At 38.0% G+C, this 27,054-nt stretch overlaps 1 protein-coding gene across 2 annotated transcripts in view; it reads right to left on the minus strand.

The window, feature by feature from the left end:
• SUCLA2 (succinate-CoA ligase ADP-forming beta subunit) overlaps positions 1–27,054 on the minus strand; it is a 60,017-nt gene that overhangs the window by 29,849 nt on the left and 3,114 nt on the right. For both annotated transcript variants that reach the window (XM_030813375.1, XM_030813376.1), the window contains exons 2-5: positions 25,656–25,836; positions 17,693–17,792; positions 17,356–17,518; positions 1,733–1,861 (exon numbers count right to left, since the gene is read on the minus strand). In XM_030813375.1, coding sequence (XP_030669235.1) covers positions 1,733–1,861; positions 17,356–17,518; positions 17,693–17,792; positions 25,656–25,836 — 573 coding nt within the window. The remainder of the gene's footprint in view (positions 1–1,732; positions 1,862–17,355; positions 17,519–17,692; positions 17,793–25,655; positions 25,837–27,054) is intronic.

The following is a 27,054-nucleotide window of genomic DNA, read 5'->3' on the forward strand; positions in this document are numbered from 1 at the left end:
ATACTAAACTCAATGGGGGCTTTTTTTTAGTGGGGGGAAGAATGGAGGGGAAGCAGCACACAAGGACAATAGAGCAAACCAGTAAAACTGTAGGCAAAATTTTATTGTGAACATATACAAATTGAAAGAATTGAAAGAAGGACCACAGCATTCATCGAATTCTTAAAATCATTCATAAACCACAGCTCTATTATGGAGATATATAAGACAGTGTCCCATCCATTCTATACAATTTATAGAAAATAAAGGGGACACAGGAATATTTTAAATGTTTAACCACTTAAACCATGGAGATATAAAATCCAGACTACGAAAAACAATGAATGATAATCACCTCAGTTTCTTCAACTAAACTGAAAGAAAAAAGATGACAGCAAAAAAGAGAAACCTGCAAGTTATAAAAGACCTGTGAGACTTATCAGTCAACAACAATGAAGGGACCGGACGCGGTGGCTCACACCTGTAATCCTAGCACTTTGGGAGGCCAGTGAGGGTGGATCACCTGATGTCAGGAGTTCAAGACCAGCATGGCCAACACAGCAAAACCCCATCTCTACTAAAACAAAATACAAAAATTAGCTGGGCATGGTGACGCATGCCTGCAGTCCCAGCTAGTCGGTAAGCTGAGGCAGGAGAATAGCTTGAACTCAGAAGACAGAGGTTGTGGTGAGCCAAGGTGGCGACACTGCACTCCAGCCTAGGTAACAGAGCAAGACTCCATCTCAAAGAAAATAAATAAAATAACAATGAAGGACCTTATTTGGATCCTGAGTCAAACAAATTGTAGATGAAAAATTGATTTGAAACAACTAGAGAAATTTGGATGACTAAGTGATGATACTAAGAAATTATTGTTGGCTGGGCACGCTGGCTCATGCCTATAATCCTAGCACTTTGGGAGGCCAAGGCGGGTGGATAACCTGAGGTCAGCAGTTCGAGACCAACAAGACCAACAGGGTGAAACCCCATCTCTACTAAAAACAAAAAAATTAGCTGGGTGTGGTGGCAGGTGCCTGTAGTCCCAGCTACTTGGGAGGCTGAAACAGGAGAATTGCTTGATCCTGGGAGGTGGAGGTTGTGGTGAGCCAAGATGGCACCACTACACTCCAGCTTGGGCGGCAGAGCAAGACTCCGTCTTAAAAAAAATAAAAAAGAAGAGAAAAAAAGAAAAGAAAAGAAATTATTGTTAATTTTACTAGATGGGGTAATGGTATAGTGACTTTTTTTTTTTTTTTTTGAGACGGAGTCTCACTCTGTTGCCCAGGCTGGAGTGCAGTGGCACAATCTCGGCTCACTGCAACCTCCGCCTCCTGGGTTCAAGCGATTCTCACCTGAGCCTCCCAAGTAGCTAGGACTACAGGCACGAACCACCATGCCCGATTAATTTTTTTTTGTATTTTTAGTAGAGATGGGGGTTTCACCATATTGGCCAGGCTGGTATCAAACTCCTGACCTTGTGATCCGCCCACCTTGGCCTCCCAAAGTGCTGGGATTACAGGCGTGAGCCACCGTGCCTGGCCAGTGACTCTTTTAAAAGAATCCACATTGAAATATTTATAGAGATATGAAAAAATTGTAAATAATTCCAAATGAGCTATTTCAAACAAGCTATTAACTTGCCTGACACTCAAAATGTTTAAATAATTTTGACAATTACTTCAGTTGTACAGTTATCTTTAAGTATCATAATTCTCTAATCATAAGCTAGAAATTTTTCAGGAATACAACATACCTGGAGAGCTTGTTCCTTTTTGATGCCTTCTTCAATATCAATAGGTTCTTTAATTATTGCTTCAGGAGTCTCCGCAGCAACATCTTCAATGTTGACACCACCATGTGAACTTCCTATTAATACAGGACCCTGGCAAGGGAAGGAAACAACCAAAACTCTAGATTTATTTTAGACTCATCAATGAAACTTTAAAACCTACCTGTGCATAATATCAGATGTAAGCATCTATTACTCTCTACCCACATTTTAAAATTTTCTTGAGAATTTATCCTCACATCTCCAGCATACTGCCCTCTTATAAATATTCAATTAAAGCAATGGAAAAAAAAAGTTAAAAAAGAAGAAAATAATGGCTTGCCTGCAAGAAAAATATACTTAAAATATACACAAAAACTTACACCACAATAGCAACAACTTGGAACCAACCCAAATGCCCACCAATGATACACTGGATAAAGAAAATGTGGCACATATACCATGGAATACTATGCAGCCATAAAAAAAGAATGTGTTAATGTCCTTTGCAGGGACATGGATGAAGCTGGAAACTATCATTCTCGACAAACTAACACAGGAACAGAAAACCAAACACCACATGTTCTCACTCATAAGTGGGAACTGAAAAATGAGAACACATGGACACAGGGAGGGGAACATCACATACCAGGGCCTGTCAGGGGGTTGGGGCAAGGGGAGGGATAGCATTAGGAGAAATACCTAATGTAGATGACAGGTTGATGGGTGGAGCAAACCACCATGGCACATGTACACCTATGTAACAAACCAGCACTTTCTGCACGTGTATCCCAGAACTTAAAGTATAATTAAAAAAAAAAAAAAAAAGAAAAGAAAAAAAAACTTAACACCAAATATGTAAACATATGTATGTGAAATATAACCTACACATTTTTCATAAAAACTGAGGGGACATTAAAAGTATTGCTTAAAGCATAAACACTAGAAAATCCTGAAAACAGATATTTGAAAGAAAAAGCCTAAGAAAAGAGAAAGTCTAAGCTCTAGCCCTCCTGCAAGACAATAAAAAAGAAAGCTGGCCAGGCACAGTGGCTCACACCTGTAATCACAGCACTTTGGGAGGCCAAGGCAGGAGGACTGCTTGAGTTCAGGAGTCAAGACCAGCCTGGGCAACATTGTAAGACTCCATTTCTACAAAAAATACAAAGAAATTAGCCAGGCATGGTGGCATGCCCCTTTAGTCCCAGCTACACGGCAGGCTGAAATGGGACGATGGCTTGAGACTGGGAGATCAAGGCTACAGTGAGCTGTGATCACACCATGACACTCCAGCATGGGGACAGAGCAAGACCGTGTCTCAAAAAAAAAGTAAAATAAAATAAATAAAAGAGAAAGCTAACTAGTTTGAAAGAATCGCTCTGGCTATTATCATGAACAATATGAGAAGGTAAGGTATCAATACTAATAATTATTAACCTTTAAGTCCTTGAACATCAATCAAGAAAAAATCATAAATTATCTAATAGATCTATTAATTTATGCATTAAACTAGAAATAATGTTAACATGAAAAAAAGAGAAACAGTAAAACTGTATTTAAAGATTATTTACTGACAGGAAAATACTGATCTGTAGTGGGTAATGTAGTGTATGTTTACATGTAGTGTTATGTATGAAAAAAATGATACAAAGCCCTAGGTCGTTTTCTCAATTGTATTATTTTTTTAACATAAAGTGCGTTTCAATGTGCTCCATATTGACAGAAACAATAAAAGAGTGGGAAATAAAACATTAAAAGACTTTTGCTATTTTAAATGCAACTATTTTCCAAATAAAATTTTTTTTACCATGAACATACTACTCTTACATCCAGAAAACAAAACAGGCATGACAACTTTTTTTTTTAATCAAAAGACTAATTCCACTTTTCTTTTTTCTTTTTTTATATGGAGTGTCTTTCTGTCACCCAGGCTGGAGTGAAATGGTGCGATCTCAGCTCACTGCAACCTCCACTCCCAAGGTTCAAGGGATTCTCCTGTCTCAGCCTCCCAAGTAGTTGGGATTACAGGCATGTGCCACCATGCCCAGCTAATTTTTGTATTTTTAGTAGAGACAGGGTTTCACCATCTTGGCCAAGCTGGTCTCGAACTCCTGACCTCAGGTGATTCACCTCCCAAAGTGCTGGGATTATAGGCGTGACCCACTGCGCCCAGCCTAATTCCACTTTTCTATCCTAGCATTTAGTGTTTTAGTAACATACTCATTTAAGGTATAAATTAAAGGAATAGTATTGCATTCATTACTGTTTAGAGAATGAAACAGTCCTTCAAATACTTAAAATAGGGCAATAACAAAAATTAAAAAGAAAAATCTATCACTTTTTTAAGAGTGTTAAACTTTTATTTAGGAAAAAATGATTTTGTACCATGTATTCGATTTCTGTATACATTTGTAACAAGGAATTTGGATGACTTTTGTCCCCAGGGTCTTGGAAGTAACTTCTAAACCCTCCAACCACATCCGATAGTTGATGCTACCAAGCAGCCTCATGGTGGGCCCCTAGACAGTTTACACTAAGGAGATGACTCAGGTGGGCAATAGCCATGCCAGAAAGATTGATAATGTGATTAGAGGTTTGGGGCTTTCAGCCAAATTATATCAACCCACTCTGCATAGAAGAAATGGGCTAAGTCAACTGCACAGACAATGATTCAATCAATGATACCCAGGCTGGGTGTGATGGCTCACATCTGTAATCCTAGCACTTTGGGAAGCCAAGGCAGGAGGACTGCTTGAGTCCGGGAGTTCGAGACCAGCCTGGGCAACATAGTGAGAACTTGCCTCTACAAAAATTTAAAATTAAAAAAAAAATTTTGTTTAATGCCTACACCATAGAACCCCAATGAAAACTCTGGACACCAAGGTCAGCAAGATGACAAAATAGGAAGCCCAAGACCTTGCTCCCTAACAAAAACACTGACTTTAGCAACAATATATGATCCAAAAAGCTTTTATGACAATGACAATTAGGAAGTCACAGTACCCCAGGTAAGCTCAAAGCCAAGAACATCTGCATTGAAATTGGTAAGAAAAGCCATTTCATTTCATCCACATCAGCATCCTTCCCCCTACCACTCCAAACTAACATAGTTTGGGATTAAGAAGCTTCTCCATTGGGAGAGAAAGAGAAGTGTAGAACACATGTTCAACATTCCAGCTTCTTGGAGGGCTGTCCAAGGGACTGTTTCCAGTCTCAACTGACATGGGTGCTGATGGGGAACCAGTACACTATGGATGCCTGTGAGGCACCGAGAACAAAGGAGAGTGCACAGGCTCATGGCAGTACCAGAAAATGCGGAGTAACATCCCAGAGAGAAGTTGACACAGCTTGCCAGAACTGAGAAAACACACCCAGCTCCTGATTTTTTTTACAGGTTGAGTATTCCTCATCTGAAATGCTTAGGACCAGAAGATTTTGAATTTCTTTGAATTTTGAAATATTTGCATTATACTTACCATTTGCACATCCCAAATCTAAAAATCTGAATTCCAAAATGCTCCAATGAGCATTTCCTTTAAGTGTCATGTCAGTGCTCAAAAAGCTTAGGATTTTATAGCATTTTGGATTTCAGAATTTCAGATTTGGGATGCTCAACCTATATTTATACCACAAGAAACTAGAAAAAGAATAAACTCAAAGTTGGCAAAAGGAAGAAAATCATAAAGATTAGAGCAGAAATAAAAGAAACAAGGAATAGAAAAAAAATCAACAAAACTGCAAATTGGCTCATTGAAAAAGTGAATAAAATTGACAACCCTTTAACCATAAAAAAAAAAGACTGAAATAACAAAAATCAGAAGTGAAAGGAGACATTACAACTGTCACAGAAAGAGTCTGAGACTGCTATGAAAAATTATGTATCAACAAATTGAATAACCTAGAAGACATTGATAACTTGCTAGAAAAAATCTTCAAAATCATAAAGAAATAAAAAATATGAACAGCTCTATAACTAGTAATGATACTGAATCAGCAATCAAAAACTTCCAAGCAACAGAAAGCCCCGGACCAAATGGCTTCACTGGAAAATTCTACCAAACATTTAAAGAACTGAAACAATCTTTCCCAAGCTCTTTTTAAAAAATTGAAAAGGACAGAAAATTTCCATACTCACTCTACGAAGCCAGCGTCACCATGATACCAAAATCAGAAGGTATTAAAAGAAAACTACAAGCTAATAGCTCTGATTAATAATGATGAAAAAAACTCAACCAAATACTAGCAAACTGAATTCAACAACACATTAAAGGGACTTTACATCATGATCAAGTGGGACTTAACTCCTAGAATACAAGGATGGTTCAACATACAGAAATTCAGTGTAATACATCCTATTAACAGAATGAAGGACAAAAACCACAATAATCTCAATTGATACATAAAAGGCATTTAACAAAATTGAATACCCTTTCACGATAAAAATATTCAACAAAGACTGAAGGAAACAACCTCAATATAATAAAGGCCATATAAGAAAACTCATAGCCAATGTCATACACAATAATGAGAAACTGAAAATCGATGTGCAAAAATCACAAGCATTCCTATACACGAATAGACAAACAAGAGCCAAATCATGAGTGAACTCCCATTCACAATTGCTACAAAGAGGATAAAATACCTAGAAATACAACTTACAAGAGATGTGAAGGACCTCTTCAAAGAGAACTACAAACCACGCTCAAGAAAATAAGAAAGGACACAAAGGGAAAAACATTCCATGCTCATAGATAGGAAGAATCAATATCATGAAAATGGCCGTACTGCCCAAAGTAATTTATAGATTCAATGCTATCCCCATCAAGCTACCACTGACTTTCTTCACAGAATTAGAAAAACTACTTTAAATTTCATACGGTACCAAAAAAGGGCCCATAAAGCCAAGACACTCCTAAGCAAACAGAACAAAGCTGGAGGCATCACACTACCTGACTTCAAACTATACTACAAGGCTACAGTAAACAAAACAGGATGGCACTGGTACCAAAACAGATATATAGATCAATGGAACAGAACAGAGACCTTAGAAATAACGCCACACATCTACAACCATCTGATCTTTGACAAACCTGACAAAAACAAGCAATAAGAAAGGATTCCCTATTTAATAAATGGTGTTGGGAAAACTGGCTAGCCATATGCAGAAAACTGAAACTGGATCCCTTCCTAACACTTTATACAAAAATTAACTCAAGATGGATTAAAGACTTAAATGTAAGACCCAAAACCATAAAAACCCTAGAAGAAAACCTAGGCAATACCATTCAGGACATAGGCATGGGCAAAGACTTCATGACTAAAACACCAAAAGCAATGGCAACAAAAGACAAAATTGACAAATGGGATCTAATTAAACTAAAGAGCTTCTGGACAGCAAAAGAAACTATCATCAGAGTGAACAGGCAACCTACAGAATGGGAGAAAATTTTTGCAATCTATACATCTGACAAAGGGCTAATAATCCAGAATCTACAAGGAACTTAAACAAATTTACAAGAAAAAAACAAACAACCCCATCAAAAAGTGGGAGAAGGATATGAACGGGCACTTTTCAAAAGAAGACATTTATGTAGCCAAAAAACATATGAAAAACAGACACTTTTCAAAAGAAGACATTTATGCGGCCAAAAAACATATGAAAAAAAGCTTATCATCACTGGTCATTAGAGAAATGCAAATCAAAAGCACAGTGTGATAGCATCTCATGCCAGTTAGAATGGTGATCATTAAAAAGTCAGGAAACAACAGATGCTGGAGAGAATGTGGAGAAAAAGGAATACTTTCACACTTTTGGTGGGAGTGTAAATTAGTTCCACCATTGTGGAGGACAGTGTGGTGATTCCTCAAGGATCTAGAACCAGAAATACCATTTGATCCAGCAATCCCATTACTGAGTATATACCCAAAGATTATAAATCATTCTACTATAAAGACACATGCACATGTATGTTTACTGTGGCATGATTCACAATAGCAAAGACTTGGAATCAACCCAAATGCCCATCAATGATAGACTGGATAAAGAAAATGTGGCACATACACACCATGGAATACTATGCAGCCATAAAAAGGATGAGTTCATGTCCTTTGCAGGGATACGGATGAAGCTGGAAACCATCATTCTCAGCAAGCTAACATAGGAACAGAAAACCAAACACCGCATGTCCTCATCATTAAGTGGGAGTTGAACAATGAGAACGCATGGACACAGGGAGGGGAACATCACACACTGGGGCCTGTCGGGGGGTGGGGGGCTAGGGCAGAGATAGCATTAGGAGAAATACCTAATGTAGATGACAGGTTGATGGGTGCAGCAAACCACCATGGCACATGTATACCTATGTAACAAACCTGCACATTCTGCACATGTATCCCAGAACTTAGGAGTATAATAATAATAAAAATAAAAAAGAAAACTTACAGCCAACATCATACACAAAAATGAGAAGCTGAAAGCTTTTTTTTCCTCTAACATCAGAAAAAAAGCAAGGATGCCCACTCTGGCCACTTCTATTCAACATAGCACTAGATGTCCTAGACAGAGAAATCAGGTAAAAATAAAAAGCATCCAAAGAGAAAAGGAAAGGTAAAATTCTATGTTTGCAGATGAGATGTTGTCATATGTAGAAATCCCTAAAGATTCTGCACACACACACAAAAAAAAACATTTTAGAATAAATCAGTTCAGCAAAGTTGCAGAATACAAATCAACAAACAAAAATAAGTTGCATTTTAATACAATAACAGTGAACAATGTGAAAAGGAAATTATGGAAATAATTCCAGTTAAAATCAAAAAGAATAAAATACTTAAGGATAGCCTAATCGAGGAGGCATAAGACTTATGGACCAAAAACTACAAAACACTGCTGAAGGGAATTAAAGAAGACACAAACAGGCTGGGCACGGTGGCTCACGCCTGTAATCCCAGCACTTTGGGAGGCTGAGGCGGGCGGATCATGAGGTCAGGAGATCAAGACCATCCTGGCTAACACGGTGAAGCCCTGTCTCCACTAAAAATACAAAAGTTAGCTGGGTGTGGTCGTGGGCGCCTGTAGTTCCAGCTACTCGGGAGTCTGAGGCAGGAGAATGGTGTGAACCCTGGAGGTGGAGGTTGCAGTGAGCTGAGATCATGCCACTGCACTCCAGCCTGGGCGACAGAGCGAGACTCCATCTCAAAAACAATAAAAAATAAATAAAAAAATAAAAAGACACAAACAAATGGAAAGACATCTTGTGATCACAGATCGGAAGACTTAATATTGTTAAAATGTGCATACTACCCTAAGCAATCTACAGATTCAATGTAATCTCTATCAAAATCCCAATGGTTTTTTTTTATAAAAATAGAAAAATACACTAAAATGTATACTGAATCTCAAAGGACCCCGAACAGTCAAAACAATCTTGAGAGAAAAAAAAAGAAACTAGAGGCCTCACACTTCTTTTAAAATATATTACAAGGTTACAGTTATCAAAACAGCATGATAATGCATAAAAAAACAGACATATAGACCAATGGAATAGAACAGAAAACCCAGAAATAATCCCTCAAGTATATGATTAAATGATCTTCAACAATGGTGTGAAAGCTACACAAGAGGGCAAAAAGAACAGTCTCTTCAACAAACGGTGCTGGAAAAACTGGATATCCAAAAGAATGAAGTTAAACCCTTACCATATACTACTATATGCAAAAATTTACTCAAAATAGATTAAAGACCTAAACATAAAACCTGAAACTATAAAACTCATAGAAGAAAACAGAGAGAAAAAAGTTTATGACATTCGATTTAGCAATGATTTCTTAAATATGATACCAAAGGCACAGGCAGAAAAAAAGCAAAAATTGACAAATGGAAGGAACTATATCAAACTTAAAAACTTCACAGCAAAGGAAATAATCAACAAAGTAAAAAGGCAGTCTACAAAATGAGAGAAAATATTTGCAATCCATATATCTGGTTAACAGCCGAAATTCAGAATATGTAAGATCTGCTACAACTCAATAACCAAAAAAATAAAAAATAAAAAACCCAAACAAAAAAATTTAAAGATGGGCAAAGGACTTAAATAGACATTTCTCCAAAGCAGATCTGCAAATGGCCTATAAGCATGTGAAAAGATACTCAATATCACTAGTCACTGGGAAAATGCAAATAAAAACCACAGTGAAATATAATCTCACACCCTTTAGGATGGCCACTACCAAAAAAACAGAAAATGAATGTTGGCGAGGATGCAGAAAAATTGGAAGCTTTGTCTGCTATTAGTTGGAATATAAAATGGTACAGCTCAGCTAGGCGTGGTGGCTCATGCCTATATTCCCAGCACTTTGGGAGGCCAAAGCAGGCAGAACACCTGAAGTCAGGAGTTCAAGACCAGCTGGCCAACATGGTGAAACCCTCTCTCTATTAAAAATACAAAAACTAGCCAGGCATGGTGGTGCACGCCTGTAGTCCCAGCTACTCGGAAGGCTGAGGCAGAAGAATCACTTGAACCCGGGAGGCGGAGGTTGTGGTGAGCCAAGATCACACCACTGCACTCCAGCCTGGGCAACAGAACAAGACTCCGTCTCAAAAAAATACAAAAATAAAAAAATTAGCAGGGTGTGGTGGTGGGTGCCTGTAATTCCAGCTACTCAGGAGGCTGAGGGAGGTGAATCACTTGATCCTGGGAGACTGGGGTTGCAGTGAGCTGAGACTGCACTACTGCACTCCAGCCTGGGAGACAGCGAGACTCTGTCTCAAAAAAATAAATTAATTAATTAAATAAAATGGTACAGCTGCTATGGAATACACTATAGAAGCTTCTCAAAAAAATTAAAAATAGAATTACCATATGATCCAGTAATCCCATTTCCAGGTATACATCCAAAAGAAATGAAAACAGGATCTCAAAGAAATATTTGAACATCCATGTTCACTGTAGCATTACTGACAATAGCCAAGAGATGAAAGCAATCTGAATGTCCATCAAAAGATGAATGGATAGGCCGGGCACGGTGGCTCACGCTTGTAATCCCAGCACTTTGGGAGGCCGAGGCGGGCGGATCACGAGGTCAGGAGATCGAGATCACGGTGAAACCCCATCTCTACTAAAAATACAAAAAATTAGTCGGGCATGGTGGCGGGCACCTGTAGTCCCAGCTACTCGGAGAGGCTGAGGCAGGAGAATGGCATGAACCCGGGAGGCGGAGCTTGTAGTGAGCCGAGATTGAGCCACTGCACTCCAGCCTGGGTGAAAAAGCGAGACTCCGTCTCAAAAAAAAAAAAAAGATGAATGGATAAAGAAAATGCAGTATATACATAAAATGGAATAGTACTCAGCCATAAATAAGGAAACTTTGTCGTACGCTACATCATGAATAAACCTTGAGGACATTATGCTGAGATAAACCAGTCACAAAAAGACAACTACTTCAGGTATCTAAAATACTCAAACTTCTAGAAACACAAAGTGGAATGGTGATTACCAGGGGCTGGAGGGACGGGGGAGAAGGAAAAGGGAGTTGTTCAATGAATAGTTTTAATTTTGCAAGACAAAAAAGTTCTGGAAAAATTAAAGAAAAGAAAAAAGATTTGGAGATCTGTTCTGGAGAAGTTGCACAAAATGTGCACAAACTGTTTTACTCTGTTCCTTTTACCAAAAGGGAAATTAACATTCTCCTTCCTTCCTCCCTCCCTCCTTCCTTCTTTCTTTCTGAGAATGCACTATTATACTGCATACTCAAAATGGGTAAGGTAAATTTTTTGTTATATTTTTGACAATCAAAAAAAAAAAACTCTGAACACCAAAAGCTTGGGGAGCTTTGGGTTGGCAATACTCTGCATGCTGCCACACATTAAGATACTAGCAAGACAAAACATTCCTGAGAACAGTGGAAACTTCGTGTTTGGGAACCCTCCCAGACCTTGTTGGCTGGTTATGATTTTTATATCCTTTGGCTATAATAAAACTGTAATCCTAAGTTTAACATTTTCCTGAGCTTTGTGAGTCGTTCTAAGGAATTAACCCTCAAATTTGTAGCTAGCTAGTCAGAAATGAGGGTAACCTGGGGACCACCAAAATTGAGGCTGGTGTCTAAAGTAAGGGCAATCATGTGCAGGACTATGCTCTTAGCCTCTGAAGTTTGGCTAAACTATGGGCACTTAGTATTAGAATTCCTTTCAATATAAAAAAAATTTTTTTTAAATAAAAGAATTCAGAGCCTTCTGAGGCTAAAGAAGAGAACATTAGCAAGTCTAAGTAAAGAGAAATGTTTGAAATGATGGTCTAATTTTCACTTCCTCTATAAATTTCAAATGAAAGGGTATTCTTCGTTTTCTCTCTAGCAAGGCAGTTCATAATTATTAGCTTTTACAAAGACCTAAAGAGCAGGAAAAAATTCTGATTGAAGAAGAGGCGGTTCAGTTTTAGTCATGACACTGAAATAGAATATAGACAAATTAAATCTATAGATAACCATAAAATACAATTTTATTCAACAGGAGAGGTACAGACCAACAAATCTTTAAAATATTCTAACATTTTAGTTTAGTTTTTTTTTCCTTTTTTTTTTTTTTGAGACAGAGTCTCGCTCTGTCACCCAGGCTGGAGTGCAGTGGTGCGATCTGGGCTCACTGCAAGCTCCGCCTCCTGGATTCACACCATTCTCCTGCCTCAGCCTCCGGAGGAGATGGGACTACAGGCGCCTGCCGCCATACCCGGCTAATTTTTTGTATTTTTAGTAGAGACAGGGTTTCACCGTGTTGGCCAGGATGGTCTCGATCTCCTGACCTTATGATCTGCCCGCCTCGGCCTCCCAAAGTGCTGGGATTACACATGTGAGCAACCACACCCAGCCTCTTTTCATTTTAGTTTTACTCTCTTTTTATACCAACTGGTAAAAGAAATGAAAAGCCACAGAGAAGGCAACACTAGTTGAGGAGAAAAGTTAATATTAAATTCTCACTAAAGTAAAAATTAAGTCAACAATTGGTTATAAGTTAGAAAAAAAAAAGGAAATAATAATACACAGAAGAAAGTGGAGTCTCTGTCTTAATTCCACAACCAATTAGAAAGGAACCAACTTGCATGGGTAAACGTTAAACAATGACTATAGTTCCACATTTAGTCAACACTGCAGAATGAATAGCTATTTCATGTTCAAATGACTCGGCTTCACTTTTAAATCTTAGTAATAAACTTTCAAAACAATTTCATTTCAAGCAAGTAGCTGAAATTTCAAATATATTAATAATTCCACTTTTCACTTTCTTTTTTTTTTTTTTTTTTCATTTTGACAGCCTCACTCTGTCGCACAGGCTGGAGTGCAGTGGTGCAATCTCGGCTCACTGCAAGCTATGCCTCCTGAGTTCACGCCATTCTCCTGCCTCAGCCTCCCGAGTAGCTGGGACTACAGGCGGCCCCCCCACCACGCCCGGCTAATTTTTTGTTTTTTTCTATTTTTAGTAGAGATGGTGTTTCACCGTGTTAGCCAGGATGGTCTCGATCTCCTGACATCATGATCCGCCCGCCTCAGCCTCCCAAAGTGCTGGGATTACAGGTGTCAGCCACCGTGCCCAGCCCTACTTTTCACTTTCTTAACCTAAATTCTTCTTCTCTTGTTGGTATTTTTTAAAATTTGCCTTAAAATAGGCTTAAATGTAAAAGGCTTAAATGACAAAGCAGCCATATGATATAATAAAGATCTGTAGTGGGGCATCGTGGCGTGCACCTGTAATCCCAGCTACTCGGGAGGCTGAGGCAGGGGAATCACTTGAACTTGGGAGGTGGAGGTTGCAGTGAGCAGAGATGGTGCCACTGCACTCCAGCCTGGGTGACAGAGCAAGACTCTCAAAAAAATTAAAAATTAAAATTAAAAATAAAGATGTGTATTTAAAAAAAAATCAAACAAAGTAAAATTAGAATTCTTAAGCACATTTTGTAACTATTTCAGGTAAAGTCAAAAATTGACACAGGAAAATGTCCCACTCATTTGCAGCAGACTGCAGTTGTTTTACCAGAAAAATAAAGTAGTAAATGTGATTTATTAAATAGAACTGACTCAGACCAAAAGTACCCAACAGGCACTAGGCAAATGTTAAGAAATCTAATTTAACAAAGGTATTACACAGAGAGTACGTACTTGAATTCATTTTCTGGCACGCCAACCCCATAGAAGATACCTCCCGGAATCAGGATGTGAAAGGTACTAAAGACCAGTAGAACCTATGATACATCTCCTAAAAGCAAGTCAGTAATAAAAGTAATTGCTTTCTATTTTGTTTTAGTTTTGCTTTGCTTATTCTTTTTTTTTTTTCTTCAACTTTTAAGTTCAGGGGTACATGTCCAGGATGTGTAGGTTTGTTACATCGGTAAACATGTGCCATAGTGGTGTGCTGTACAGATCATCCCATCACCCAGGTATTAAGCCCAACATTCACTAGCTATTCTTTCTGATGCTCTCCCTCCCTCCACCCCCACCCCAACAGGCCCCAGTGTGTGTTGATCCCCACCCTGTGTCCATGTGTTCTCATCATTCAGTTCCCACTTATAAGTGAAAACACACAGTGTTTGGTTTTCTGCTCCTGCATTAGTTTGCTGAGGATAATGGCTTCCAACTCCATCCATATCCCTGCAAAGGACATAATCTCGTTCCTTTTTTATGGCTGCAGAGTATTCCATGGTGTATATGTACCACGTTTTCTGTATCCAGTCTATCATCAATGGATGTTTAGGTTGATTCCATGTCTTTGCTATTGTGAACAGTGCTGCAGTGAACATACTGATGCATGTATCTTTATAATAGAATGATTTATATTCTTTTGGGTATATACCCAATAGTGGGATTGCGGGGTCAAATAGTATTTCTGCCTCTAGGTCTTTGAGGAATTGCCACACTGTCTTCCACAATGGTTGAACTAATTTACACTCCCGTCAACACTGTAAAGGTATTCCTTTTTCTGCAAAACCTCACCAGCATCTGTTTTTTGACTTTTTAATGATAGCCACCTGAGTGGCACGAGATGGTATCTCATTGTGGTTTTGATTTGCTTTTCTCTAAAGATCAGTGAAGAGCTTTTTAATCATATGTGTGTTGGCCATATGTATGGTTTTTTTTTTTTTTTTGAAACAGATTCTTGCTCTGTCACCCAGACTGGAGTGCAGTAGCACAACCTCGGCTCACTGCAACCTCCACCTCCCAGATTCAAGCCATTCTCCTGCCTCAGCCTCCCAAGTAGCTGGGATTACAGGCACCCACCACCATGCCCAACTAATTTTTTTATTTTTAGTACAGACAGGGTTTCACCATGTTGGCCATGCTGGTCTCAAACTCCTCACCTCAGGTAATTCGTCCACTTTGGCCTCCCAAAGTGCTGGGATTACAGGCGTGAGCCACCATACCCAGCCTGTGTCTTCTTTTGAGAAGTGTCTGTTCATGTACTTTGCCCTCTTTTTAATGGGGTTGTTTGCTTTTTTTCTTGAAAATTTGTTTTAAGTTTCTCATAAACTTTGGATATTAGACCTTTGTCAGAAGGACAGATTGCAAAAATCTACTCCCATTCTGCAGGTTGTGTGTTCACTATGATGATAGTTTCCTTTGCTGTGCAGAAGCTCTTTAGCTTAATTAGATCCCATTTGTCAATTTTTGCTTTTGCTGCAATTGCTTTTGGCGTTTTCATCATGAAATCTTTGCCCGCACCTATGTCCTGAATGAATGGTATTACCTAGATTTCCTTCTAGAGTTTTTATAGTTTTGAGTTTTACATTTAAGTCTTTAATCCACCTTGAGTTAACTTTTGTATATGGTGTCAGGAAGGGGTTCAGTTTCAATTTTCTGCATGGCTAGCCTGTTCTCCCAGCACCATTTATTAAATAGGAAATCCTTTCCCCATTTTAACAAAAGCAATTTCTAATGATTAGTTAATTCCCATGCATGGGACATTAACTCAATCACAGGTGCTCTCTGTAGTTTAAATAGCTGACTAATTTTATCTGTCCACAGGGATTCCCAAAAACATGGCTATACCCCAAAAAGTAACACCAACCAACTCCACATTGGTCTAATGTGATAATATCAAATAATTTATAATGTCTTCGGTCAAATAGTTTTACTGGTACTACGGTATTTTTAACCTGAATTATAACCATGTATTATTATTAATCATGTATTAAAATAAAAACATTTTATCCTCAACAAGACTTAAATAGTTGTCAGGAAATTCAAGTTCTTAAGATGAACTCAAATTTGATCCTTTTCCCAAATGCCTTAACATATCTTTAATAATACATATTCAGTATCCTACCTTTACTACAATAAAGATGAATTACTATGGATAGAACTCCTATCTCAATTCGTCCAGATATTTATACCTTGTTTCTGGCTACTATAACAAAAAGTAAAAACATAACTAACAAAATGACAGATGCTGATATGTAATGTCAAGGAAAAGAAAAATAAAATGTAGTGAAAATAAGTGAATGTGTAAAAATATAATTTATGTAAATTTTGGGTAACATATGAGGTTACTGTCATGGGATTTTTAAAATAACTTACAAACTAAATTCTATCACATAGACTATCACTTAAGAATAAAACAATGCTTCTTAATTTTATATTCTGAGTGGATTTTTACTACCATCTAGTGTTATATCTTTAGAAATACTTCCTTATAAAAATTAAAAGTTGCAAAAGACATCTTATATCATTCAAATATTAATAGATTTACTTGTAAGTAAGAAAAATCACAATACAGAAAGTTGCTGTTTTTTAAAAAGTTGTTCTACATAAGAAAATTATTTTCATGACTCTTAAAATTTTTGTTACTCTAAATTCTACACAATTAATGTTCTACATCAAATCTATACTGGGACTTTCAAATATACACAGTTGCTTCAAAAAACAAGCTAGTTAACACACGGATTCAGCTTGTAAAACCTAATACCCTCGAAAAACAGATAATTCTAGTATAAAATGATTATCAATGCTCTCTTCCAAGCACCCAGGTCTATAAAGGCATTTTCTCTTCACCAGAAGCTTTATGTTCAACATTTTAGGTTCCATAAAGAGAGGAGAGCTGTGCTAATGTAATACTCCTTAAAACCATATTGTTTGCTACTTAATGTCATCCCTCAATTTACCAAATATTGAATCATATAGTGAAACAAACCAGAAACTATTAAAAAAAAACAAAAAACCCAAGAAGTTGAGAAAACAGAAGATGAGGCAACGGATACACATTCTTCTAGTGGGTTCAGCAACTTTCTCTTTCATTAGAATATTTTACTATGCTAGATATTATTTTCTCAATCTGGAGATGATCCAGAGATGATTTAAGCTGCTTTCAGTGAATTAACAATTTGAGAATCCCATGAAATTTATTACAGCAGAATTTTTCCTATAATTTTAAGATCATGATATTATGTATCAAATTTTATGGCATTAACGAAGCTGTTTTTTAAATGACATAAATATCATGCTCATGACATACAAACATAGTTTGCACTTTTAAAATCTTTCCCACATAAATAGAAACAATAATGAACTTTTGAAATTAAATGTCATAAATTTATCCTGTATGTATCATGTCTACAATTACTCACTTGAAATGACCTTTCCATTGCTATTGCAAAGTAGTATTCTCTCCTGGGATATTTTCGCTCACAGACCAATACTTGATTGCATATTCTGCCCTTTTCTCCCGTTTGCTTGGTAAACAATTTTTTCCCAATCATTTGTGAAGAAACAGCTTTTGCTTCTTCTGGACTAAAATAAGAAAAAGAACTCAAATTTTTCTTTCCTACAGTTGAGAAAAAGCAAATCCACATAATAGCCAAAATGTTATCTCATCTAATATTTAAATTTCAGTATTTTCATCAATTCAATAAGTAATCTTTAATCTTTAACAAGGATGATTTTTCCTTAAAAAATACGACTTACGAGAAAACTATCTTCACTCCTCCTTTGAGGCCACTTTCAAATGTTCCTTTTCCTCTACCACCAGCTAAAACCTGTGCCTTTATCACAACATCTTTTGAACCTAGAAGAAAAACACTTCTATTAAATATGAAGCATGGAGCAGCATGCCAGACACAGTATTTTGTTATTTAACATACATATTGACAGGTGTTATTAAATCAAGCCTAATTTATTCACAATGTCCAAAAATGAGGCATTCTATTTATGTAGATTTTCTAGATTAGAACACTAAAATAATCACTGTCTAAAAGACCCACAGTTTTCAAAATTAGTCACTTACATTAAACCATTTTTTTTTTTTTTTTTGAAACAGAGTCTCACTCTGTTGCCCAGGCTGGAGTGCAGTGGCGTGATCTCGGCTCACTGTAAGCTCCGCCTCCCAGGTTCATGCCATTCTCCTGCCTCAGCCTCCCAAGTAGCTGGGACTACAGGCACCCGCCACCATGCCCAGCTAATTTTTTTGTATTTTTAGTAGAGACGGGGTTTCACCATGTTAGCTAAGATGTTCTTGATCTCCTGACCTCGTGATCTGCCTGCCTCGGCCTCCCAAAGTGCTAGGATTACAGGTGTGAGCAAGTGCTGGGATTACAGGTGTGAGCCACCGTGCCTGGCCACATTAAACCATTTCTTAAAGTAAACTGAAAATAATTTAACCATTCCTTGACACTTTGGAAAGTGTCATCTAGAACTTTGGAAAATATCAAAAGTACAAAATTGAATTTCATGTCTTCCTAACCCTTCCCTCCCTCTCTATTCACAAGTAAACTTGCTGTCCTGAGAACATTTGAGTTATATATGCTATAGCAGGAATATGTCATGATTTGGGGGATATCACCATTACCAGTATTGATACTGATTTATACTGTCCCACTAACAGAAAGTTCTATTAAAATACATTATTGAGCAGTACTGCATGAGTTGTACTATCAGGAGTTATTAAGGTATCTGTATCAAAAGATTTCAGAATTCTATGCTTGCAAAGCTTATGCATATTTTTAAATAAATGGACTGAATTTTTCTTCTTTATCAGGTAGACTGATTACTATTTATCCCTTTTCCTTTGCTTTCTAATTTGCTGTGGAAAACCAGCAAACTAGCTGTTTAGCCTAGATAGTACTCATCATTCATGATCAAGAGTAAATGGGCCGGGTGCGGTGACTCACTCCTGTAATCCCAGCACTTTGAGAGGCTGAAGCAGGCAGGTCACATGAGGCCAGGAGTTCGAGACCAGACTAGCCAACATGGCGAAATCTCATCTCTATTAAAAATACAAAAATTAGCCAGGCATGGTGGTACACATCTGTAAAACCAGCTACTTGGGAGGCTGAGGCACAAGAATCATCTGAACCCGGGAGGCGGAGGTTGCAGTGGGCCAAGATTGTGCCATTGCACTCCAGCCTGGAGGACAGAGCAAGGCTGTCTCAAAAGAGTAAATGCTCTGGGTGATGGGTATCCTAAATGCCCTGAATTGATCACTACACACTCTATGCATGTAACAAAACATAACATGTACCCCAAAAATGTTATGTATCAGTTAAAAAATAAGAGTAATACCTCTTAGAAAGGCATTCTCTGTGTACCAGACAGGCAGAATTTCAGAGCCTCCTCATTTTGCCTCTCATAGCATTTTGCCCATACTGGCAGGGTGGCACCAACTATATATTATGGCAAAATAATTAACCTTTGAGATCAGGGCTAAAGGCACAAGGCAGTCTCTGAGATATAACAACTACTCCATAAACATGGATTTGAACAGACTGAAGTAGGGTCCTCTACAACTAGGATGTCACTCCACGATGCATTTATCAAGCAGAATGACAGGAAGCTCCCACCTAATCAGATGAACCAACCAAATCAATGAGGTAAGAAATGGAGTTTGAAACCAAACAAAAATAACCTAGAGTTTACACATTAACAATTATTTTAAAAGAACATTTAGAAAATTACTGATGTAAGCCTTCATCAGAAATGCATGCTATTTAAACCAGATGATGACCCTATGCATAGTCAGCCAAGACAGTGTTTAAAAAACTTGTCTTTCTCAAACCCCACTTCCATTCAGCCAGGAAATCACACTGGTTCCATCTTCAAATTTATCCAGAATCTTCACCATTCCTCATCACCTGCAGTTTAGACTCTGATCCCAACCATCACTATCTCTTAACTATATGACCTTTGTCCCCCACAGAATATTCTCAAGGCAGCAGCCAAAGCAGGCACACCATTCCTCTACTTAAAACCTCGCACTGAATGCCAGTCTCAGTTAAATGCCAAAGTGCTTACAATGGCCTAGAAGACCCTATAATACCCTCTATACCCTATAATACTCTCTACCCTTTTCATCTCCTAGGCCCTCCTTGTTGCTTACTCTGTTCCAACTGCACTAATCCCCTCACCATTCCTGGGCATGTTCCTGCCTTCAGGACTTGGCTCTAACGCACCCTCTGCCTAGAATACTTCCAGGTATCCATGTGGGAAAAGCCCCCGATCCTTCAAGTTTCTCTTTAAATCTCATGTTGCCCATGAAGCTTACCCCACTAACCTGCCCACCTGTGACCAGTCCCCCTTACCCACTACTTCTTTCCGCCATAGAATTCATCATCTTCGTACATACGTAATTCTCTTACATATATCATTTGTTGTTTTGCTTCCCCACCAGAAAAGAGGCCCAGGAGGGCAGAGTATTTTTGTTGTATTCATAGATGTTAACAAACGTCTGGGAGAGTTCCTAGCACATAATATTTTGCTGAATGTTGAAAAAAAGGAACATTTAAAAATGTGAACAGAATTCTTATAAATCTAGACTTTTCACTGCTCTTACAAAAACTCTGAACAGGAAAAACTGGGTGCACAGTACTACAACTAGAGATGATTAGAAAAAGTATCTTGTTTAGATAAGACAAACCCTTTTCAATTAGCCTGTCTCTACTACTCACAAGTGTATCACAACTACTATTAGGTAACGAATAGAAACAACTTAGAAATTTCCTTAAAACCAACAATAACGTTCTTATTGAGAATACTACAGGTAGTCTCTGAACCGTGGCAAATTAGAGAGTTTGTGCCCAAACGGAAGGGAGCAGCCACTATTTATTCCACCTGTTTCTGTTTACCTGTCAATTCCTGGTTTTCTAGCACTTTAAATATTTGTTTATATCCAAAGAAAAAATATTTGTTTATATCCAAAGAAGAGAACTACAATGCAAACCGTGCAAATGTAATATAAAAAATGGTCATAGTACACTGTGCTTTACTGAGCTAAATTCAATCATTCCTATTCATTAAACTGGGAACTTAACACACTGACCTATTAAGTAAGAGTAATGAAGCTCTATTTTTTCAAAAACACTTTGCAAGACAGAAGGTTCTTCTCTTCCCCGCAAAGTGTCAATTTCCTTTCTTTAGGAATATAAAGTCTTTAAGGGCAAAAGATGATTCTTCAAAAGTTCCTTCTAAAAAAAAAAGCCCTTCACAACGAAAGCAAAAAAAAAAAAAAATTCATGAAATAAAGTCTCATCAACTATCAAGAACGGAAGAAGGATAAGAAGAGAAGTCTGAGGACAACTGGTCGAAACAAACATTTTATTCAATTCCATTAATTCACTCAACAGGTTCATCTACATACCAGACACTGTGCTAGCATTGTAGATACAACAGTGAGTGAGACCTCTCCTGCCCTCATAGAGCCTGCAGTCTTACTACATTTGGCACTTTGCTCTAGTCAGACAAGATCTTTTTTGGATCCCAAGACTGTCTCTCTAAAACACAATCACTATCCCACCTACCTTTAGTCACTCACAAACATTTTAAGCATTCCTTGTATACAGGTATCCAACTAATAAATATTTAAAAGAAAGAAAGAAGGTAAAGTCCTATTATATGCCATTAGAAATCTCCCTCCAGGCTGACATTCATTAATCAGCACCCTTTACGTGTATCTATTCAACCAGATAGGGATTCCACCTTAAATATACTAGAAGCCAAACTATCTTTCTATAGTCAATAGGGAAATTATAAAAATTCTGCCAAATCTGTGCCCAGGCGCAGTAGCTCACGCCTGTAGTCCCAGCACTTTGGGAAGCCAAGGGTGGGTGGATGGCTTGAGCCCCAGAGTTTGAGACCTGCCTGGGCAACATGGTGAAACCCCATCTCAAGAAAAACTATAAAAATTAGCCAGGCATGGTGGAGCACACCTATAGTCCCAGCTACTCAGCAGGCTGAGATGGGAGAAGTCACTTGAGCCTAGGAGGTCGAAGCTGCAATGAGTCATGATCACACCACTGCACTCCAGCCTAGGTGACAGAACAAGACACTGTCTCAGAAACAAAACAACAAACATTCTGCCAAATCCTTACTAAAATCATATTTCCTTGAACTATGAACTGTTAGAGATAATTTGCTCTCAGAACTGACCCCAAATAATATCTACTACATTTATCTGTGCTAACAACCATCCCTTTGATAATCTATTCCAGAAACTTCATGATCTTCAAGCTCACCAACCTTCATTTTGGGGACTCATATAGTCTTTTAAAATATTAAAATTAGATTTCTTTCTAACCATTCCTCCATTCCTAACCTCAATTATTCACAACAGGCAAAACTTGCCTCCAGGACAGTGCCTCACAACTTTTTTCACATCATCACACAAACAGAAAATCATGGACATGGTAGGAAATACTGGGTAAAGAGGCTCAGTGGCCCCAAACCCCATGCTAACTCAACTTCTCCTGCCACCACAGGACTGGGAAGAAACAATAGTTTGGCACACCTGTAAAGCATTTATGCTCTATTATATTACTTGTTGAGTAAAGAGCTGAGTTAAGAGTCTTTATGAAGGCCGGGCATGGTGGCTCACATCTGTCATCCCAGCACTTTGGGAGGCTGAGGCAGGTGGATCACCTGAGGTCGGGAGTTCAAGACCAGCCTGACCAACATGGAGAAACCCTGTCTCTACTAAAAATACAAAATTAGCCGGGGTGGTGGCACATGCCTATAATCCAAGCTACTCGGGAGGCTGAGGCAGGAGAATCGCTTGAACCCAGGAGGCGGAGGTTACTTGAACTCAGAAGGCGGAAGTTGCGTTGAGCCGAGATGGCGCCATTGCACTCCAGCCTGGGCAACAAGAGCGAAACTCCATCTCGAAAAAAAAAAGAGTTTTTATGAAATGAAAATTAGCATTTTATGAATTTTACAGAAATTCAAAAAGCAAAAATCACCCTGAAGTAATGAAAAATCAGCACTGGGAATTGCTAGCTAGATGAACAAAACCAGGTGTATTTCTAAGGCCCCTCATTCTACACCTTGTGCAACTAGATCCCATGATCGTTATCTTTTGTTATCAATGACTCACTAAAAACACAAAATTAGGCCGGGCGTGGTGGCTCACGCCTGTAATCCCAGCACTTTGGGAGACCGAGGCGGGTGGATCACAAGGTCAGGGGTTCGAGACTAGCCTGACCAACATGGTGAAACCCCGTCTCTACTAAAAATACAAAAATTAGCTGGGCATGGTGGCGGGCACCTGTAATCCCAGCTACTCAGGAGGCTGAGGCAGGAGAATTGCTTGAACCCGGGAGAAGGAGGTTGCAGTGAGCTGAGATTGCGCCACTGCGCTCCAGCCTGGGCGACAGAGCAAGACTCCGTCTCAAAAAAAAAAACCCACAAAATTGTCCTCCATATTTTCATAGAAATTTCTAAATTTATCTTTTAAAAACTAGCATTTCTGCTCCTCTAGATTTAAATTTCCTTGTTAATTATTAGTCTCCCTCCCACACTATCATCATCATTTGCAATATTCTTTGACAAAAAACACACTTTCTAAATGAACAAGGTATCTGTTCCAAGGGGCTCAAAATCAGAGCTGCCTACCTGCTTCTTATTACTTGTGAGTTCTGGTCCCAGAGAACTTGCCAGAAATACTCATAGTTACAGTTTATCCTGCACATATTATTTCTTTCTTCTGTACCTAAGAACCATTAAGTTTTTATAAGGCATAATCAAAACAGATTGGCATCTGAATTAATCCTATTCATTTTATGAAAAGGTTTCTATGCAAATTATTTTTTCTGACAAAACAATGGAATTTCACTAATGAGAAAATATATGGAAAACTAGTTAAAGAAACCAATTATAATAATCAAAAATAGACAGATACAGTGGCATGTGCCTGTAGTTCCAGCTACTCAGAGGCCTAAGTAGGAGGATCACTTGAGCCCAAGAGTTTCAGACTAGCCTGGGCAACACAGTGACTCTATCTCTAAAAAAATTTTTTTTTGGAATTTTGAAATCTGGAAACAAGGGGAAAACCAGTTTTACTGATGTAATTATATATATATCAGGGCCCATTAACATTAACCATGCAGAAGTTCCAATTATAGGTCACCATTAATTAACAAAAATTTCACCACAATTAGTATGAACTTACACAAAGCTTTTGCTTAATAAAAAGTTTGCTTGTAATATGATTTAAAATAATTTTTTCTGATTAACAACAATAAAAACAACAAAACTATAAATGAAAAATCATGCTTCCAAGTCAAGGAAATCATGGCCATCTCATTCAAAAACATAGCTTATATGACAGTTTTCTGAACTTGTATATATCCTTAATTTTGAAAGAAAAATCCATTCTAGAGACAAATAAGTACTACCCAAGATGAATACTTTTAAAATTTCAAACACTTCGAAAATGTTCCTTATCTTTCTTAAAAAATATAAAAGTATTCACCAAATCATATTTAAAGCCATATTAATTAAATGTACATAGAAGAGAGATTATTTATGCTAATCTACGTAAAATTGGTGGGATTTAAAATACTGCCAAAAAGAAACTGCAGTGTATAGCTAGTACATCAGCTCATTATGTTTTCATGCTAAATCTTTAAAAATGTAAGCTTATTTTCTGAAATCAAAAATTATTTTTTGATTAAGAGATTAATTCAAATTGACAAAAGCTATTAAGGCTTCTGTTATCAATAAAGGAATCTGCTAATAAACATGGGCAACTATTAAATTCATTTAATATTTATTAATTTAGTATTTATTGATTACCTAAGTGTCAGGCATTCTTCTAAGATTTTGGGATATATCAGTGAACAAATAAGAAAAAGAAACTCGGATTGGGCGTGGCGGCTCACACCTGTAATCCCAGCACTTTGGGAGGCTGAAGTGGGCAGATCACAAGGTCAGGAGTTCGAGACCAGCCTGGCCAACATAGTGAAAACCCGTCTCTACTAAAAATTCAAAAAAATTACCCAGACATGGTGGTGGGTGCCTGTAATACCAGGTACTCGGGAGGCTGAGGCAGGAGAATCCCTTGAACCCGGGAAGCGGAGATTGCAGTGAGCCAGGATTGCACCATTGTACTCCAACCTGGGCGATAAGAATGAAACTCCTTCTCAAAAAAAAAAAAAAAAAAAAAGAAAAGAAAAAGAAAAAGAAACTCTGCTCTCGTGGAGTTTACATTCTAGCAATCTACTTTTTGTTCCCCTTTGGTTCCATATTTTTCATGACAAAAAAATGGAGGGGGAAGCACGGACCTCTCCTTATAAGCACATAAACAGCTAAGATTTTCCTTCACCATTTCCCTGTAGAATCATCACAACTGCCATCCTTTAAGCTCCAGAGTAGTTAGAGTAGTAGTAGTAGAATTCCCTTTCCCATAATTATATTCCAACTAAAAACAGGACTTCAGCTTCCTAATGCCAATGTAAGTGACTCCCACGTCACTGGCACTATGGGAGCTCATAATAATAATAATAATTTTAGAATTTCAATAATAATAAAGTTCTACCTTCTATTTTAAGAAAAGAAGATGTATTAAAAAAAAAAAAGCTAAAAGTTGTTATCAAACCAAAAATAAACTTCAAATCTTCTCAGAGCTCTCATGTCAAGGTGGCAAAAGTTTTTCTTAATTTAGTACCTAATTTTTTGGCAATTGCATAAGCTTCATCTGGTGACTTTGCCACATATCCTTTGGGAACGGAGACACCAGCTTCTTGCAATAATTCCATACTCATGTATTCATGTAGTGAGAGATTCCTTTGCTGTTGCTGCTGTACTTGGAGTCCATGGTTATTAAACAATCCAGAACTTCCCAGAACCTAGAAAGATTGGGGACATATTTATATATGACAGTGATTTGGCAGTCAGTCTTGTTAACTACTTGGTTCTTCATAACTATAACAAAACTGTTATATTACATTAGCAAAGTACAATATTCAGAGTACCTGAATTACAGCATAAAACTAAAAGCTAGCCTATCAGCTAAATATCACTGTTACCACTGTCATTTTCATTATTTCCTCATCGTCTCTATTCCTTATTTTAGATTTCGGCTTTACTACCATATCTCCAATGATCTACAGGGCAGTTCTACCTCAATGCCAAATTCAGCGGATCTAAAACCAATCTTATCTTTTCCACCAAACCAAAAATCCTTCCCAATTTTCTTCTCTCTACCATTCCTCCAGCACCTAACAAGTCACCTGGCACTAGATATGTAATAATAAAATGATTTGATACCATTACTCTTTCATACACTCGATACTCAAAACCATGGCTTCATCTGTAGTGGATGTTGTAGTATGCTCCCAGATCCCCCCGGCACTCCCCATTCAGGACCAAGGCATTCATAGCCCCAGCTGCTGCTGCTGGGAGTGCTGGTTGCTGACGGCTCTCAGCCAAGTCCTCTCACTGGAGCCTACTTGCCCAAAGTCACACCTCCTTCCCACTGGCAGCCTGTACCCAATGACTGGTCAATGGAATCATACATTTAAGTGTTATCCACACATTTCCATAATCTCAATACAGAATGCAGTATACTGAAACATGGTTCATATGAAACACACAATGTCATAAGAATTAAATTTAAAGAGGTCATATAAACAATCTGTTTCTTAAAGTAGATTCATGAGCTTTTGCCTCAAAATTAACTGGGTTGCTTGTAATCTGCAGATTCCTGAGACCCATTCTCAACTGCGAAATTAGAATCTCTGGACTGGGCCCAAGGAAATCTGCATTCATAACAAGTCACTCAGTTGATTGTTAAGAACCCTACAGTTACGAGAACTACTAGTCTTACAAATCAATCATATATAATAGCAACTTATTTCTGATCCATTTAGCAAGCTAAAATCCTTGGTAACATTTGATCTAGGTAGCTCAATTCCTTGATTTAGTGTCACTTCAATATTAAAAGTCAGCAACCAAGCTAGGCACAGTGGCTCACACCTATAATCCCAGCTACTCCTGAGACTGAGGCAGGAGGATCGCTTCAGCTCAGGAGTTTGAGACTGCAGTGAGCCGTGATTTCACCATTG

Source organism: Nomascus leucogenys, chromosome 5, assembly GCF_006542625.1.
Source record: "Nomascus leucogenys isolate Asia chromosome 5, Asia_NLE_v1, whole genome shotgun sequence".
Classification (NCBI taxonomy): Eukaryota; Metazoa; Chordata; class Mammalia; order Primates; family Hylobatidae; genus Nomascus; species Nomascus leucogenys.